Source organism: Lepus europaeus, chromosome 4 (genome assembly GCF_033115175.1).
Source record: "Lepus europaeus isolate LE1 chromosome 4, mLepTim1.pri, whole genome shotgun sequence".
Classification (NCBI taxonomy): domain Eukaryota; kingdom Metazoa; phylum Chordata; class Mammalia; order Lagomorpha; family Leporidae; genus Lepus; species Lepus europaeus.
The window spans coordinates 143,555,826-143,574,532 of record NC_084830.1 but is presented as its reverse complement, the minus strand read 5'-3'; the positions used below and the strand labels follow the sequence as shown (position 1 = coordinate 143,574,532).

General features: G+C 58.9%; 1 protein-coding gene across 1 annotated transcript in view; it reads left to right on the top strand.

The window, feature by feature from the left end:
- The window catches only part of TGFBI (transforming growth factor beta induced), a 29,490-nt gene extending 11,081 nt beyond the window's left edge, over positions 1–18,409 (top strand). The window contains exons 3-17 of the mRNA XM_062189100.1: positions 1,777–1,841; positions 3,412–3,572; positions 3,907–4,071; positions 4,309–4,455; positions 6,244–6,385; positions 8,717–8,929; positions 9,844–9,981; positions 10,840–10,985; positions 12,059–12,195; positions 12,900–13,030; positions 14,924–15,048; positions 16,248–16,350; positions 16,889–16,968; positions 17,338–17,362; positions 17,794–18,409. Coding sequence (XP_062045084.1) covers positions 1,777–1,841; positions 3,412–3,572; positions 3,907–4,071; positions 4,309–4,455; positions 6,244–6,385; positions 8,717–8,929; positions 9,844–9,981; positions 10,840–10,985; positions 12,059–12,195; positions 12,900–13,030; positions 14,924–15,048; positions 16,248–16,350; positions 16,889–16,968; positions 17,338–17,362; positions 17,794–17,834 — 1,819 coding nt within the window. The 3' untranslated portion in view covers positions 17,835–18,409. The remainder of the gene's footprint in view (positions 1–1,776; positions 1,842–3,411; positions 3,573–3,906; positions 4,072–4,308; positions 4,456–6,243; positions 6,386–8,716; positions 8,930–9,843; positions 9,982–10,839; positions 10,986–12,058; positions 12,196–12,899; positions 13,031–14,923; positions 15,049–16,247; positions 16,351–16,888; positions 16,969–17,337; positions 17,363–17,793) is intronic.
- Positions 18,410–18,707: the final 298 nt, after the last annotated feature.

Sequence of the window (18,707 nt, the reverse complement as noted above, 5' to 3'; positions counted from 1 at the left end):
AGTGAGACTGCACTCCCCTGTCACTGCTGGGGGGGGGGGTCCCTCTCCAGACCAGCAGGGCCTGCAGCCCCCCACCCCCTACGGCAGCTGGAGAGGCTGCAGCAAACCCCGCCTAACAGCTGGACCTGGCTTCGTCTTCACTTGATTATGTCTTCCCTGAGACAGTTCACAGGGACAGCAGCGGGCATGAGCCCAGCTGTTAGGATGCCTGGGTTCAGTTCCTGGCTCCAGCTCCTGACTGCAAGGCAGACCCTGGGAGGCAGCCATGCCGGCTCCAGTAGTTGGATTCCTGCCACCCACATGGGAGACCTGGATTGCACTCCCGGCTCCTGGCTTTGGCTCCAGCCCAGCCCCTGCTGTTGGAGTCATTTGAGGAGTGAATAAGTAGATAGGAGCTCCTTTTCTGTCTCTGTGTGTGAGAGCGAGAGCGTGTGTCTTTCTCTCTCTCTCTCTCTCTCTCTCTCTCTCTGTATATATATGCATATATATCTTTGCCTCTAAAATTAACAAAAAGTATTCAAAAGCAGGGTGTCCCGAGCGCACTGGGAACCTGCTGCCGCACCTCAGATTCCTTTCCGGTCTGCTCCCTGCTGGTGATGTCATTCAGTACCCAGTGAGTCCCGCCGTGAGCAGGTCTGCAGGTGAAGCCTCTCGCCCCACAGGGCCCCTCCATATGGAAGAAAGGACACATTGGGTCAGGAGAGGCCTGCTCTGCCTGTGCACAGTGACCTTCAGCTGAACTTGGGACCTGGATTTAAGCCAGGCTTCCAGAGCCCCTGCCTGCTTGTAATGTTCTTGGGAATTCACAGCTTCTGGGGCTTCACTGGAACACTGGCTTAGTGGCCGCTGTGTGTTTGGGACCTCCTGAAAATGGTCCCTGTCCCAGGATAGACTGATTTGAGCTGGGAGAGGAGGAAGCTCTTGGTTTTCTTGGGTAAATTCTTTGAAAGGTTAGAACTGTGCTCTTTCAGCCTCGTGTTCATGCAGGTGCAGGGAGCCATGTGGATTGCTGCTTGGAAGGATGATGGGTGGCAAGTGATCCCTACTGGGGGACACTTCACTGTATAAGCCTCGGTGTATTTTCAGCTGAAAGCTGTGAAATAATATTAATAAATTGTAGTTAAACAAAATTTCAATTGAATAAAATTTTACTAAAATAAAATTTTAAATTTTTAATAAAATAAAATATTAATAAAATTTCTTTTTAATTTGAAGTAAGAAAAAAAGTAGCATCTTCCTAAAAAGAGCTTTGGTTTAATTTTAAAGAAGTTTGTGAAGACTGAAAACAACCGGATCCTAGCTGTGCTACCCTTTTTGGTTATTAAATCAGAGAGCAAGAAGACCATGAAAGACTCCTTCCATGATCTGCAGATGCAGAGCCGGGGCCCTGGAGGCGAGGGTGCCAGGCAGGGCTGCTCTAGCTAAGGTGGCGGCCACATCAGAACTGGGACTGGAGCAGGACTGCCTGTGGCCTTGCAGGAGCTCCAGGCTCCGGCTTCCCACGCATTCCGTGCAGAGAAGTTCTTGGCGAGTTGCGTTTCCTCCTCCCACTCTTGAATGTGCTGCCGTGGCCCTCGGTGTCCTGCTTGGCTCACTGCAGTGTTGGCAAGGCCAAGGAGGGCTGAGAGGCTCCTTAACGATGAGCAGCACAGATGAGACCTGGCAGGTGACCCGGGAGCGGAGGTGTCTGCTGTCGGCTCTCTGCCCTGGCCAGGCTGGTGGCACATGGGCGGGGTGAAGCCCAGCTAATGCACCCGTGTGCGCCTCCCATTGCAGCGTCATCAGCTACGAGTGCTGTCCCGGCTATGAGAAGGTCCCCGGAGAGAAGGGCTGTCCAGCAGGTGAGTGAGCCCGGCCTTGGCCGCAGAGTAGGAGGAGAGGAGAGGAGGGTGGATGAGTGTCCGCAGGAGAAGCTGTGGGGTCTGCAGGGGAGTGGGGAGAGGATGGCTTCTCCCTACATGTGTACTGGCTCGACTCCCCATGAGGGGCCAAGGGTGGAGGCTGGGAGCAGTGTGTTTCCCAAGCTACTCCTGACTACTTGACAGACTGTGGAGCAGGCTCTGGTTCTGGCCTTCCCGGCTCTTCTGAGCAGATGCAGGCTCTGAGCCTTGGTGTCTCTGGCCAGAGCTGGGTGGGGGATCCTAAAACTGTCCAGCAGGGGTGGCCTGGTGGCTCCTCGGCTTCCAATGAGCCCCTCTGAGAGCAGGTGGGAGGCCCTTGTTAGTGGCTGGGCTGGGCACACCAGGCTCCCCACCACCCCCTGTCGCCCTCACTCTGTGTCTAATCTTAACATGGAGGGGAGCAGCAGGCCAGGTTGCTCACCCAGAGTCCACGAAGGGCCCCACCAGTGGCAACACGTGATACTTGGGGATTTTGTGAGGACCTTCCCTGGGGTGCCACCTCTGACCAGGGGTTGCTTTGTTTCCACCTAACGTTAGCTATGAGTGAAGAGGATGGGGCTGAGCCTTAAAGGAGGACAGTTCGGTTGGTGTCACTGTCATGAGAGGGTGTGGTTGGCGTGCAGGGCCAATGGAGCAGGAGGAGCAGTGGAGCTTAGAAGGGGGGCTCAGCCTCCGAAACCTGCGTTCAGACCCCTGGAAGCCAGCACTGGGTTCTGTGTCTGAGAGTCCTCCTATGTTTCCGGCTACTTTTAAGAAATGACGTTTGGCCGGCGCTGTGGCTTAACAGGCTAATCCTCCGCCTTGCAGCGCCGGCACACCGGGTTCTAGTCCCAGTCAGGGCACCGGATTCTGTCCCGGTTGCCCCTCTTCCAGGCCAGCTCTCTGCTATGGCCCGGGAGTGCAGTGGAGGATGGCCCAAGTGCTTGGGCCCTGCACCCCATGGGAGACCAGGAGAAGCACCTGGCTCCTGGCTTCGAATCAGCGCTATTAGCCAGCCGCAGTGGCCATTGGAGGGTGAACCAACAGCAAAAAGGAAGACCTTTCTCTCTGTCTCTCTCTCTCACTATCCACTCTGCCTGTCAAAAAAAAAAAAAAAATGACGTTTTGTTGCTTACAAGGACCCCAAGTGCCCCAAGGACATGTAAGCTTCCTTCGTCTTAGTAGAGGCTGTGCAGGACCCAGCAGCAGCGACCGGCTGGCTCTGGAAGACTGGTTTGTGGTTAGGATGTCTGTTACTGCTGTGACTTCATACCTGCCTTGGCTAACTAGCCAAGAACCAAAGCTTACTCTGCTGGGTTTGCAATGAGAAGTGAGCAATTATTGAGTCCCCTGGGAGGCCCTGGACTTGGGGTGAAGGCTCCCCAGCAGTGGGTGCTCTGGGCTTCCCCACACCCATGCTCGGGCGCTCGGCACCTGCAGACCTACGTGCTGTTATCTTGGCCCAGAGGGTCGGGGTGGCTCAGCTGGGGGTCCCGGAGGCTCACCCCGCCTCTGTCGTCTGCCTCCTCAGCCCTCCCGCTCTCCAACCTCTACGAGACCCTGGGGGTTGTTGGATCGACCACCACCCAGCTGTACACAGACCGCACGGAGAAACTGAGGCCTGAGATGGAGGGGCCCGGCAGCTTCACCATCTTCGCCCCCAGCAACGAGGCCTGGGCTTCCTTGCCAGCGGTGAGATGAGCTCCTTCTGCCCACGGCGCTGTCACCAGGCACTGCCTCACACACGTCCCCAGGGCCGGGCTGGAGAGTGGGATCTGCAGTGATTTCCTGCTATTTCAGGGAGCTTTTCCCCTAACTCCTTAGCTACAGCTACGGAGTGGCCTCCCGTGCTCCATCCACCCCCTGGGACAGACAGAGCTCGGGGCTCACTGAGGAGGGATCGTTGGTGACAGAAAGCCCCGGGGTCACAGGGGCGTGAGCAGCACCATGCCCAGGACAGCAGCCACCCAGCTCCTGAGCGTGGGGTCTGCAGCCCCCTCGCCATCACACCGCGCTTCCTCCACAGGAGGTGCTGGACTCCCTGGTGAGCAACGTCAACATCGAGCTGCTCAACGCCCTGCGCTACCACATGGTGGACCGCCGGGTCCTCACCGACGAGCTGAAGCACGGCATGGCCCTCACCTCCATGTACCAGAACTCCAACATCCAGATCCACCACTATCCCAACGGGGTAGGCCACTGCGTCAGCACCCGGGCTGTCCTTGCTCCACGCTCTCTGGGCTTTGGTCCTGCACTGGTCGTTAAGCTGTGCACGACCCCCGTCCCCCATGCCTGCTGCTCCTCCAGCCTCTAATTCCCCAGCTTGTGCAGCCTGTGTTCTGCTGCTGGGCTTGGAGGCGCCGCTTCCCGCTCCTGGGGGGACTCTGGCCCTGCTGTGTCAGCTGCTCACCGCTGCTTCTCCCTGCAGATCGTGACCGTGAACTGCGCCCGGCTGCTGAAGGCTGACCACCATGCCACCAACGGTGTGGTGCACCTCATCGACAAGGTCATCTCCACCGTCACCAACAACATCCAGCAAATCATCGAGATCGAGGACACCTTTGAGACCCTGCGGGTGAGGCACTGCCCCGGAGAGGCCCAGCCGGGGACACAGCCCCTGCCCAGAGGACCTGGCGGGGCTCCCCGCAGGGAAACACGGAGCGCGCGGGGGGAACCCACTTATCCGATGCTCAGCGTGAACGGACCCGTGAGCCTCCCCCACCCGTCTCTCCTCTGTGAAGCTCTCCCTCCCCTGGCTCCCCAGGAGGTCCAGCAGTGGGTCCTCTGAGCTCTGGGCTGCCTGGGGCTGCCCCGTGGGTTCCAGAGGTGGCGTGGCCTTTTCTTCCCAACGAGGGGGACTAGAAGGAAAAAGCTGTGGGGCTGCAGGAGGCTTCCAGACCCCGAGTCCCAACGCCAGTGCCCGACTCGTTTCCTTGGAGCCCAGACCCACAGAGTGGCCACCGCTGTGGACAAGGACGTCAGGGCGGACGGCTGATTGCACCGTGCCCACAAGAGCACTGTCCTTCCCCCATGCCCAGCAGGCATCTGTCTTACAATGGGAGGGGCAGGCGGGCGTTCCTCTTGGCAGCAGCTGCCCGGGGGAAGTGACTGCGGGCTGCCTGGTCAGGGTTTTTGCCCCTGTTCGAGGAGAACTTCCTAAATGCAAAGAGTACAAGTGGGAGTAGGACGGTCCCTCCCTGGAGATCTCCAACACAGAGCCACAAACATAGCCTGGGCAGCTGGCAGGGACAAGCCTCAGCAAGTGGGCTTGGCTCGTAGGTGGCTCTGGAGGGTCCTGGGGAGCCTGAGCCCCTAAGCTCTGCTCCCTGCTTTTCCTCTGGGTCACTCAAGGGGTGTGGTCTGCAAGGGAATGATCTGCCCCCAAGTTGTGGCGTACGCTTGGATGAACTGCAGCCAATCGTGTTGAGCAAGCTCCTTTGACTACTAACTCTGAGGTTTGGCAACTTTGCCTCCCTTCCTCCCCTGTGACCCTGCCTAGCTCCCATCTGCCTGTCCTCTCATGCACACTTACTAAGCACCTGCTACAGCCCAGGTAGCGCTTCACGTGGTGGGATAGAGGGGTGAACCAGACAGACCATTGGCACTGCTCACATTCTATCCCGGGTGACACGAGGATCAAACAGCCAAGATGGCCGCACACTGACAGGCACTGTGAAGGCAGCAGGAGCAGTGGGGTGGGGGACCCCACGTGGGACGGGATGGTCAGGAAGGCATCTCTGGAAGAGGAGAGGGGAGCTGAGGCCTGAAGGGGCAAGAGCACACCCAGTACAGGGCCAAGAGGAAAGCTTAGAAGCAGGAAACGTAGGACTGAGGCTGGCCGGCTGGAGTGAGGGGCCTCAGCGGGCACACAGGGTGGGCAGCCAGGTGGATGCCCAGGGCCTTATAGACCCTGGGAGGAAGCCCCCCAGGCTCTTAGAAGATGGTCCTGACTGCTGGGTAGAGATGAGGGGAGGTGGTCTTCCACTCAGACTTCATTCCCAGACCTGCTGAGGTTGTGCATAGCACAGCGAGCGAAGCTCACGTCTGCATCAGACAGCCTCGCTTTCATCTGGGGGTCCCAGGGGTGCAGGCCAGCCAGGTTGACCTCCCAGAGACATGGCGTGTAGTCAAGGCCAAACACAGATCCGAGTCAGGGAGGCCAGGGCAAGGCAGGGCAGCAGCAGGCATGCCGCACCTGAACCAGGGCTGCTGGGGCTGGAGTCTGGCCAGCCCCACCCAAGGTCGCAGCAAGAGGCCGTCTTCAGCTGGGCTTCCAAAAGGGTCTCTGCCCTGAGGGTGGACTGGCGAGGCCTTGCAGGCACCTTGCTGCAGCCCTTAGCTGTCCTGCCTCCCCTCCCCACAGGCTGCCGTGGCTGCATCGGGGCTCAACACCCTGCTCGAGAGTGATGGCCAGTTCACGCTCTTGGCCCCAACCAACGAGGCCTTCGAGAAAATCCCTACCGAAACTTTGAACCGTATCTTGGGTGACCCAGAGGCCCTGAGAGGTGAGTGCCCTTGGCTGCTGCTGCCACCGCCTCACTAGAGCAGCCACACTGAGCCCAAGACCTACTCTGGCCTGGGACAGACACCTTGCCTGCCCTGAGGTGACTCTCAGGATGTCGGCCACAGCTATGGCTGGCAGCCATCCTGTCCCGTTGCTCCCCGCCAGCTGCGTCTCTGCAGAAGCCAGAGCAGAGCCGAGCCCTGGCTCTTAGGGGTGAGCACAGAGCCCATCAGCCTTTTTCTAGGACTGAGGAGGGCGGTGGAGCTGGAGGCCCGCAGCCAGCCCTGGCCCGACACAGGGAGAGGGAGGGCTCCCACGTCAGAGCCAGAGCCAGAGCCAGAGCCAGGCTGTCCGCTGACCTGGCAGCCCGAGGGCGTGGCGGGTGGCAGGTACTGGCACCCTCAAGCTGAAGTTGCCGTGGCACCCCTCACCTCTTCCTGTGTGTGGCAGGGGGCCTCGGGGCTGGCCCACAAGGTCAGTTAGAAGCCTGCAGTCATCAGCCCCTGGCTTTCCATCCTGCCGCTGAGGGAGGTGGGGCGTTGGTTATTGGTGAGCGGAGGGAAGGAGCCAGCAAGTGCGGGAGCTGAGGAGGGGGCTCTGCACTCCCCCACCCCTTCCGCTCCAGGACTTCTGAGGGCCATGAGCCCTGAGTCAACCAGGACGGGGAGGAGGTCCCTGTGTGCCCCAGGCACACACATGCTCCCACACATGATCGGGGTGATGTCATTCCTTCTGGATCGCTGAGAGCCCCTTGGCAGTGTCGGGCGAGACGTTGACAGCAGTCTCCCTGTGGAGCCGCGGGCGGGAAAGGGCACATTTCTGAGGGTGTGGCTGTGGTGCCCCTGTGTGCCTGCTCTGTGCCAGGCTGAAGCCTCAGAGGTGGGCACAGGGCCATGTGGCCTGCAAGGAAGTTCAAGCCTCCTGGGCACAGCAGTACCAGGCCCTTGAGCTGTGAGTCGGGAGTGCCAGGCAGATCCTCACCGTGCAGCCCGAGAAGGAGGGCGGGGCTGGGGCCAAGTGGCCCCCAGGGTCCCAAGGCCTCCTGGGCAGGAGGTACTCAGGTGCCTCTCTGTGTGTTTTGCTTCCATTTCTGAGATGTGTGCCTCATTAAAACATGTTTTGTGAAGAGCCCATTTTTATCTTCCTGGGTACCGTCACTCATTGTAAACTCTAAGGAAAGAAAGTCGTCTAATTTCCTGCTCAGTGGCCAGTTTGCTCAGAGCTAGCACCCTCTGTGCACCGCTGTGGCTGAGGCCTTGAAGGAAGAAGGTCACAGGTCCCCCGTTCAGGCTCCCGTTGCTGCCGGCAGGGTTGCAGGCAGGCGAGCAGCAGCCCGGCGCTCCCCATCCTGGCCCTGCTCTCTGCTACCGGACCTGGGGCTTCAGGTCCCCTTCCAGAAACCCCTCAAGGCCTCTTGTGGAGGGTGCGTTGTCATGCTTGCTGTCCTGCCTCTGCCCCTCTGGCTGTTACCATCAGCACTGACTTCGGGGCTGTGTGCCGGAGGCGGTGCCTCTGCAAGACCTCAGAGCTTCCTTCTGTCCGTGATGGCGCAGTTTTGGTTCCCACACTCCGGGGCAGATAGAAGCTCGCTTCTGCGGTGAGCGCGCCCTGGGCCCTGCTGAACTCGGTGAGCAGCAGTGCGGGAGCCCGCTGGGCCTGGGCGGGACCTTCGCTGGGGCAGGTTCTTGCTGGCCACCCTTGTAGCTTCCACTGTCCAGCCTGGGGCTGATGGATGCCAGCAACAGCCATGACTGGGTTAGAGCCGTCTGCTCACGTGGCACTTGGGCAAGCAAATAAAGAACTGTGTGTTGTTTATGGTGTGGTGAATGGGACGGCCAAGGCCATGTCTTAGCACCATTCCCAGCCTCTACGACCAGCAGACCCTCGGGTCAATGGAAGAAAATCTGTAGGAAGAAAATCTGCAGATAATTCAAGGTTGTCATTTGCTGCAGTCTTCCTCTGACATTTTGCATTTTTTTTTTTGAAGGTCAGTAGATTTTGTTTAAAAATCCCACAGTAGACTCGGAAAGTGTTTCCTTTCTCCCTGAAGTTGGGGCACTAATTAGAGCCCGAAGGTCAGGTTCTAACAAGCTAATTGCCAACCTCTGCTGAGGGCTTGATGCTCAGGATCTCACGCTGTCCCAGCCCCGGGCTGGGGGGCAGATGCTCCTCCTGCCTCCTCTCACCCGAGGAGCAAGGAGAGACTCAGAGAGGCCAAGGGACTTGTCCAGCTGCCTGACCGCTGAGCCCTGTGGTGCCCCAGCTCTGCCCCACCCCCAGCCAGGGCAGCCTGGAGCAGCTGAGACTTACCTGTGTCCTGTTTGGCCTCCAGACCTGCTGAACAACCACATCCTGAAGTCAGCCATGTGTGCTGAAGCCATCGTCGCTGGGCTGTCCATGGAGACCCTGGAGGGCACCACGCTGGAGGTGGGCTGCAGCGGGGACATGCTCACCATCAACGGCAAGGCCATCATCTCCAATAAAGATGTCTTGGCCACCAACGGTGTCATTCACTTCATCGACGAGCTGCTCATCCCTGACTCCGGTGAGCCAGGCCTCAGGCAACCTTGGTCCTGTCTGGCCCACGGTCCTTTCTGCCACCCCTGGCCATAGGGGTGGGGGCATGCGGGAATCTGTGGGGCCACTTCCCCCCTTGGGCCCAGCCCAGAGCTTCTTAGCCACTGAAAGATCCTGAAGAGTCTTGAGCCCCGAGCACGGTGGGCCCAGCATTGCCTTGGAGGCAGTGGGGAACCACTGACGGTGTCTGGGGAGGGAGTCCCAATCACAGAAAGCTCTCAGAAGGCCTGTCTGCTGGGAGGGCCATGGAGGGCCATATGCTGCCCTCAGGGCATTTGCTTTCTACATAGTGCCCAGGGGTGGGGAACCAATTTTCTGCCAAGGGCCATTTTGATACTTAGGACATCATTTGCAGGCCATATAGAATCTTCAAGTTAAAAATGAGCCTGCTCTGTTTATTGAGTTTTGAGCCCCACCTGTGGTTGCCTTGGCAGGGCCAGAACAAGTGATTTGATGGACTCCCTAGGCTCACTGCCCCATGAACAGACCTTGGCCGGTGCTCATGCAGCGTCCTAGTCCCATTCGGGAATCTCGGGGGGCCTCCTGCCCGTGAGGGAGGGAATCTCACAGGGAAAAAAGCGAAACTCCCCACCAGAGTGGTCACAGAAGACTTTACGTGCTCTTTGGAAGCTGCCTTCTGCCCCCACATTAGGCGGTGCCCTGACCACCCTGTGCCCAGGGCCTGGGGCAGAACTGAAGCTCACCTCACCTCCCAGGTGGGCCACTGCCCTCTGCTGACAGACCCGCTGGACCCGCAGTCATCGGCGGGGCTGTTGACTTGCGAGCTGACACTCCTGCTGCTGCGTATCATGCATTGGGTGGATGACCGCTAAGTGAAAACAGGACTTTTAACTTTTGAACCTGCTCTCTCTGCGCTCGTAGCCAAGACGCTGTCAGAGCTGGCTGCAGGGTCCGACGTCTCCACGGCCATCGACCTTTTCGGACAAGCTGGCCTCGGCACTCACCTCTCTGGAAATGAGCGGCTCACCCTCCTGGCCCCCCTGAATTCTGTATTCGAAGGTAACCTGAGGGAAGCAGTCCTGGGGTTTTGTCCCTGGAGGCAGCTGTCTTTTCTGCCACCCTCTGCAGTGTAATGTTCGGATCCCCAGCCAGTTCCACCAAAGCAGGAGCAACTGCAGCAGGAACTGTAGGGGGCGCTGTTGTTCCCTTCGGAGCCCAGATGCCTCTGGGGAGCAGAGCTCTCCCTTGCGGTTTTTGTTTGTTTGTTTTAATTGTTTATGTGAAAAGCAAAGGAGACAGAGAGCAGTCTTCCATCCTCTGATTCACTCTGCGAATGTCTCCAACAGGCAGGCTGTGCCAAGCTAAGCCAGGAACCGCAAACTCGGTCCAGGTCTCCCATGGGGGTGGCAGACTCAGTCCCCTGAGCCCTTACCTGCTGCCTCCCAGGGTGCACGTAGCAGGAAGCTGGAATAGAGAACGGAGTCAGGACTCAAACACAGGCACTCTCATAGGGGACGTGGGCATCTCAAGTCGGGGTTTGACTGCTTGGCAAACGCTCGCCCCTCCCTTGCCTTTTGTTAGTAAGGTCAGTTGCCAGGGTGTAGTCAGGAGGTCTGAGTGAGGAGACAACGGAGCTGCAGCCACGCGGGCGACAGAGAAGGGGCCGAGCTGTATGCGCGCCTTCCCCTCCCTCCCAGGGCGCCGCTCCAAACACCCTCCATTTTCAGCGCCTTCTCTTCACAGATGATGCCAGATGTGAAGGCATGTTGGCAGCCTCATTTCATTTCCCAATCATCATTCCCAACTCAGGCGGGGCCGGGCTTTTCCCTGCACTTGCCTGACCCCCTGCCCCGCCCCGCCTCGTTCTCCTACTCCAGGAGCCTGGCTCTCTGCACCTAACCCCAGCTTCTCTTGCAGAGGGAGCCCCTCCCATCGATGCCTCCACGAAGAGTTTGCTTCTGAACCACATTGTTAAAGACCAGCTGGCCTCCAAATATCTGTACCACGGACAGACCTTGGACACGCTGGGAGGCAAAAAGCTGAGAGTTTTTGTTTATCGTAACGTAAGTTCTGGGCCCTCGGTCTTACTCCCTGGTGGGCTCAGCCCTGAGAAGTGGAAGTTGTATTAGGATAAAAGAAGATGTCTTCCATGGCCAGAGTTTGTGCGAGAACGGCTTCTGCTAAGGGAAGCAGTCGTTTCTGGAAAGCACGTACGATACCACGTGAGGTCCTGCAGATGGAGTGGCACCTCCTGTTCTGGAGGCCTTTGAAAATAATCCACACGCCTCTGGCCGGGTTGTTAAGCAGCTGAGCCACCCTGAACTCAAGGGGATAATACATGGTCAGAGGGATGGACATTTTTGTTGACTTCTCTAAGACTTATGTATTTATTTGAAAGGCAGAGTTAGAGAGAGAGGTCTTCCGTACACTGGTTCATTCCCCAAACGACCACACAGCCCAGGGCTGCACCAGGCTGAAGTTAGGGGCCTGGAGCTCCATGTGGGTCTCCCACGTGGGTGTGGGGGTCCGAACATTTAGGACATCTCCTGCAGCATTCCCAGGCACACTCGCAGGGAGCTGGATCAGAAGTGAAGTAGCTGGGACTCGCACCGGTTGTCATGTGGGATGCCGGCGTTGCGGCACAACGTGGGGGAGGTTGTGAGTGCCTCTTAGCTTACAGGAAGAGACGCTGGCAGAACCAAAGCACAGCCTCCCTGAACCTTCACAGGTTCTCTTCTCTCTCCCCTACTGTCTCTTCCCTGTTTTCAAAGGCAACAGGCACCTGGAATTAAATAGGAAGCACAATTCAATTAAATTCAGCGTAGCCTCTGCCTGGGACCAGCCAGCGTGGTCTGTTGAATCAATGAATCAGTGGACTTGATGGACTGATTTGACCATTGTCAAAGCCTCACGTGTGGTGGATGCTCTGGGGCCTCGTGGCCGTTCCTTGCCTGAGAAGGAACACTAAGTTTACTGTTTTTCCTCCTGGGGAAATACAGCCCATTCTTGCTGCCCCCTCCCCATGAGTGTCCACTGGTCTTTGTGCTGTCAGCACAGGCCTGGAGCGAACTGGGAGGCCCCTGCCGGGGAGCATAACCAGCCCTTTCTGCCCCACCCCCGGCCCTGTTCTGTGCAGAGCCTGTGCATTGAGAACAGCTGCATCGCTGCCCATGACAAGAGGGGGAGGTACGGGACGCTGTTCATCATGGACCGGATGCTGACGCCCCCAGTGGGCACCGTCATGGACGTCCTGAAGGGGGACAACCGCTTTAGGTAACCAGACCCAGGCCAGGGTGGGCTCCTGCCTCGTGCTCACGCCAGGGCCAGGGGCTGGGCCTCAGCTCTCTGCCAGCCTCCCTCCCTGCAGGGGCTTCAGCTAACAGTGGCGTGCGCCGGTGTCACCTGTTAGGCGGGGGATGCTGAGGGACGAGTGCCCCAGACAGCACAAGTAGGGCAGAAGGGCCGCTTCGGGGAGTGTCGCCCTCACCTTTGGGGCAGGGGAGAGCGGGCTGTCACCAGAGCAGGTGGGCGGCAAGTGTCCTGCTCTCTGTGCAGAACTTGCTCAGGACAGCTGCAGCCCCTGGCCAGCTCGTTCCCAGTCCGGCCTTCTCTGTCCCTGACTTGCTCATTCCCTACTGGGTGCTGACGTGTTGAGCATTTCCCTGTCAGTGACTTCAGCCACCTGCACAAAGACCTAGCAACGTGGGTACTCCCCAGAACCACACACTGCCGCCCGTGTCCCATGGCTCAGCCAGGCTCCTGGTCACCATGCCTCTGACCTCTCCCCACTCTGGCCTCTGACTTGGGGCCATTTGCCTGAGCAGGGCATTTGTGCTGGTGCGAGGGAAGCTGCAGGTGGGACAGGGAGGGCATGGAGACCAGCAGGCTGTGCTCCCTGGTGCTCGGGCTCCATGACCCACCATGGTGAGGAGGGGTCAGCCACAGGCCAGTGACACCGTCTCCGTGTGTGCCCACAGCATGCTGGTGGCCGCCATCCAGTCCGCAGGGCTGACTGAGACCCTCAACCGGGAAGGGGCCTACACCGTCTTCGCTCCCACCAACGAAGCCTTCCAAGCCCTGCCACCAGGAGAGCTGAACAAACTGTTGGGTAAAGACCGGCTCAGCCCATCTTTCTGCTTTCCCAGCACTGGTCCTCAGGGCCCCCACGGGGCCCAGGTGGCGCATTCCAAGGGGTTGATGCTGAGAATTGAATGATGGGACTATTTGTAGAAGCCTGGGTGGGGCTGCATGACCAACAAAGGATGATGACCCCCCCCCCCCAGAAGTTTCTACCATTCCCAGGCCAGGGCAAGGGCAGGAACCCAGGAGGGCTTGTGCCACGGACAGCAGCTGCTGTCAGAGCCACGGCAAGGGGGCAACTAGGCTCCCCAGCCTGCCAGGCCTCTCGTTGGCTAAAGCAGGACCCCAAGGAGCGGGATGCTGAAGCCACCAAGCAGGCAGGGGAGAGTGAGGCACAGTCACGGAGGTGTGTTTCCCCGCTGGGGACCTGCAAGTACAGTGATGGTGAAGCTCTCCCACCCCACCCCTGCCATCCATGAAGCTGGTGGTGGCCTTGGCACACTGAGCTGAGGGTGGTCACAGGCGTGGGCTCCTGCGCTCCCTGAGAGCAGGTGCAAACCCTGGCCTAGGCATTTCCCTGCTGAGTGACCTCTGGCAGCTGCTCACCTCTGAGCTTTGCTCACTGTGTCGTGGGCACGTGTCCCCGGTGAGTAACAGCTGGAGTGACAGCAAGGTGGGGTGGGAGTTGTGGTTTTCAGCTCCGATGCAGGCCCACGGGAGACAGGGCCACTCTCACAGAAAGGCGAGTGTGAGGAAGAGGAAGGACCTGGGCCCATGCCGCCCACCCCGCCCTGTTTCGGGGCCTGTGTCTGTGACGCTGACGCCTGTTCCTGAGTCAGGGGAGAAGTTCACTCCCAGCACAAACTCCCCATCCTCTCTCTGGCCGGAATGGAGGACTCGGCCAGGTGGCCCGAGCCCGCTCTGCGGCCCTGTCCTGTTCGGTTGTGTGGGGGCAGAGGAGGGGCTCAAGGCAGGCTTCCCAGACACCCCCGCCCCCAGGGCCTGCAGGCAGGGTTGGTAGGTCTGGGTACCCCTGCGGTATGCACAGAAAGCAGCCTGCTGTACCTCCAAGGCAGAGCTCCCCAACCAGGGAAGCAGGGTGGAAGTCACTCAGTGCCCAGGGGCTCCACCCACTGGTGCCAAGATGGATTTGTTGATAATCAAAAGAGCCCTGCAGAGTGCCTTAACCTTTCCCGATTCTGAGATGCTGGAAATAGCCATCCGCAAGCCCTGGGGTGACCCAGACATCTGTCTGAGAGCGAGAATATCCGAGAGCTGAGACAGCTGGCAGCTTCCGCCATCGCCTGCCGCACTTAATTTGGGAAAAGCCTGTGCACCTCTTGAGCCGTCGGATGCCTTCATGGCTGGGGGAGAGGCTGACGTGGGCTGGAAGGAACGCTGAGACGTGACGGGGAGTGATGCCGCCGCGGAGGGAACCCCCCTCGGCCCTGACCTCATCGGCTCCGCGGCTGTTGGCTCTTTCAAGTCCTCCCTGCAGGAAACAGCCGTCTGACGAATACGCACTTGAGGGCAGAATGTGTAAATATTTCACTACCGTGTTACAAGCGGCGGGAGCCTCACTGGTGATGACATGTCCCAGATGCTGGTGCAGGAAACGTCCCTGGCTTCCCAGGCAAATATTTAGCTCATGGAACCATGAGTCATGCCCGCACCGGAGTATGGATTAACCCCTTCTCTGCCTGCGATGAAGCCAGCAGCCCACGGCTGCACGGGCAGATTCACCGCCTTGTGTCTGCCACCCACCAGGCAGGCAGTGGGTCAGAGAGCGCGCCGTGGGTGCTCAGTGACCGCTTGTTACTGGACGGGGTGACCATTTGCCTCGTCTCCCTTGGGCCCTCCCTGACCACACCCAGTACCAACCCTGGGACCAACTCTGCCTCCTTTTCTGACAAACCTGCAGGAAATGCCAAGGAACTTGCTGACATCCTGAAATACCACGTGGGCGAAGAAATCCTGGTGAGCGGGGGCATCGGGACCCTGGTGCGGCTGAAGTCCCTCCAGGGCGACAAGCTAGAAGTCAGCTCGGTGAGTGGCCTGCGAGTCACGAGGCTGGTGCGCTTCAGCACCGGGTACATCTCAGCTGGGGATGGCATTGGGCACCCACCAAGCCATTAAGATGCATCCTGGGTCTCTGAGTGCCGTGTGTCCAAAGAGAGGGAGAGAAGCGTATGGGGCCTTCCAGGAACTCAAGTGAGGGTGCGAGGTGATAGGCACGAGTAAGAGCACCCAGGCTTACAGGACACTGAGGCATCTGGGAGCGGCTGCCAGGTCTCCCCTCCCTTAGGGAGATGGCAGGCAATCACCCATGGTTTGTCGTCACCCCTCCCACCCCCCAACATGGGGCTCACTGGGCTGCACCCTGAGCCAGACTTCCCAGGAGCCTCTGCAGCTCAGGTGCTGGCTCCACGAGCCTTCTCTTGCTCTGCCTGCTGAGAAGCATATTGCCCTTTGGAGCTGTGCTCAGAGCGCCCCTCCCTCGGGGGGAGAGCAGCCAGCCAACCCCTCCCGAGACCTCCCTAGGGAAGGACTGCACGTCACCCTGTGCCTGGCTTCTGTTCCCTGCTCCTCTCTCCAGAGCTGGCTTCCCAGTTTCCCTTAGGAGCAGGGGAACAACAGAGGGAAGTAGGCATGGGGATGACTTGTTCAGCATGTGCAGGTCCCTGAGACTCCCAGCATGGAGTTCCAGGTGTTGGGGTTCTGTCTGCTGCAAGCCTCAGCGCCCCTTCCCCTTTCCATCTGCTACCTGGCCAGTCAGGACGGCCTGGGAGAGGTTTACCCTGAGTGGGGGACAAAAGGGGGGGGGGGTGGCCCCTGGGAGAAAATCTTAAGTGGTGCATCCAGGAGAATTGGAGAGAACCTGGTGTCCGGAGCTGGGCGCTGGAGGTCTGGTTTCCGTTCTCAGCTATTCCCTTTCCTTTCCCTGTCTTGCGTCCGTTTGCTCCTGCATTAAGGGGAACAGTAGTGCCTGCTCTCCTTACCACATGGCACGGTGAGGGTTAGGTAGCTAACCCAACAGAGTGTTCTGTAAATTGCCATGTGCTGAACCCACACAAGGGGCTGGGCTAATCCACCAGACCGAAGGTCTACGGAAGGCAGGGACCTTTGCATTCGCCAGAGCATCCCCAGTATGCACTCAGGACCTGGCTTGGGTAAGCGCCCAGCAAACATTTGCTGAGTGAACAACGTCTGCCCTCCCACCAACAGTTCTTGTCTCTCTGTCTTAGAAAAACAATGCGGTGAGTGTCAACAAGGAGCCTGTTGCTGAAAGTGACATCATGGCCACAAATGGCGTGGTCTATGCCATCACCAGCGTTCTGCAGCCTCCAGGTAAGGCCCTAAGGTGCCACCTGCCTCCACAGCTGGTGCTTCGGCCTTGGGGCAGCCGGTGCTCAAGAGGAGAGCAGAGATGAGAGCACGTGTCGCTGTGACCCCCACGCTGTGGCCACGTGGCCACACTCCTGTGTCTGGTTGAGGAGTGGCCTGAGAGCCCTTGGTTTCTAACACACAACCCGACCCGAGGGCCTGGAGGACACATTTCTCCTTGCAGAATCGCCTGGCTTTCTTAGCCCCACCCAGACACGGCCCGGTTGCCTGCCAACGTGTGGCTGCTGGTCTCAGGCTTTGTGTTGAGCTGCAGTGTAGTTAAAAGTCAGTCCCTCTTCCTCCCCCCTCACTTGCAACCTTTTCAGAGCTGGTTCTGGGCCAGATTCCACCAGGAGTTGTGAAAGGCTCTAGAGGAAGAATTCATTTGCAAAGGGGACCCAGAGACTCCAGCAGCACCCACCCAGCTGTCAGTCACATCAGCAGGAGTGCTGTGCTGATGGCTCCTCCCTCTTACCATGGCTGCCTTTTCTGTCCTCTGCAGCCAACAGACCTCAGGAACGCGGGGACGAACTCGCAGACTCCGCTCTGGAAATCTTCAAACAGGCGTCGGCGTTTTCCAGGGTAAGACACGTGCTGGGGCCAGGCCGGGCCTGAGCGTGACGGGGTCCTCTGCCCCGGCCCGTGGAGGGGCTCACCTGTGCCTGTCTCCCTTGGCTGTCCTCCCAGGCCGCTCACAAAACTTTGCCCACGCCGTTGGGACATCTTCAGCCCTGATCTCTGCAATTCCGTGGAAAGAGCCCAGGCAGTGCTGCTGGCTTCCTAAGCCTGCACAGCCTGGGGCTGCTGAGGCCAAAAAGGGGCTCCGGGGCCCCATTGGTTCCCCTGGCCCCTCCTCTTCCTTGCCCTGGCATTTGTCCTGAATAGAGGAAGCGGTAGGCACGTGCAGGTGCGGTCTTCCCACAAAACCTGATGCCTTGCATTTTCTTTCAGGCTTCCCAGAGGTCCGTGCGACTAGGTAAGTGTGATCATGGCTCCGAGTCCTTGCAGATCTATGTGGGTCCAAACCTGCCACCAGTTTCATGTAGCTAAGAGCATCCTGGTGCAGTAAAACGAGCCTGGCCTTTAGGGCCAGACCCAAAGCCCCAGGCCTCTCTCTGTACGATGGAGATATTAAAACAGTAACAACCTTTTGAGGTTAAAGTGAGCTCTGGCTTTGGGAATATTGCAGGGGGCTTTCAGGACCCCTGGCAAGGAAGTGATTCCAAACTGGTAGACATGGAAAATCCCAGAACATCAGACATGGGGATGGGAGATTTCACTAACGAAAAAGCACCTGCTGTGAGCATGGCAGGAGGCTGCTCAGCCCCTTCCCCAGGGTTCTGCAGTGCTGGGAGACAGCGGTGGGAGGGCGTGCGCTTTCTCACCTTTCACCCTGCTCTTCCCCAGCCCCTGTCTATCAGAGGCTATTGGAGAGGATGAAGCACTAACGCGGCGGACCACAGGAGGAAGGCACCGTGGCAGCTTCCCACCAGCATCTTTGTTTGCCAAAGAGACTGTTTTGGAAACCAAATATCACCCTTCAGTGTACATGGCCCGCACCCTATGAGACCTGAGCCTTGGGCAGTGAGGGCAGGAGGGAGAGAAGTCTTTTATTTTTTGCGGCCTCCAAACACGGCTACTTGCAAAGACTGGGATGCCGCCCACCGCCTGATCGTCACTTCCAGAAAGGCCCAGTCCCGAGCCTGGAATCCTCCGCCTGTGCCAAGCGCCTGGAAGAGGGAGCTGCAGGATTTAGAGCTCCGAGGATGTGACCCGAGCAAGTCAGTGTTCCGGGGAGGCTGGTGTAGTTTTGCAAAGCTCTTGCCTGGCTGGGGAAATGGTGTCGTTATAAGCTAGGAGTGGAACTCTTCTGTCAGATGTGTCTCGCATCTACGTGTGGCTTGGACGCTTCTCTGTGGCTCTATCCAGGTAGAAAAGCAAGGGTGTGTAGAGCACGCAGAACCCCAAACCCTGCAGCGTGAGAGCCCGGGGGCATTTGTAATAATAAAACCGAGGAAATGTACACCCGTGTGGATGGGGCCGCGTGCCTGCCCAGCCGCCGAGGGGGGAGGGGCGGCCCCGTGCTCCCCCGCGCCTGCATTCCACCCAGGAGTGCTCAGCGAGGAGCCCCGAGGGGTGGTCTCGGGGGACACCAGATCCCCAGGAGCTCCTTTGCTGAACTTGTTTCCATATTCGCCTCCAGCGGAAATGACCAGCCCCGGGGGTCAGGTCCCCAGCTCTCCTCCTATTGCTCGGAGCATCGGCCCCCCAGCGCCGTAATGCCTTGCCTTCGTGTTGGGCTTCTCAGTCCCCCACAGAGC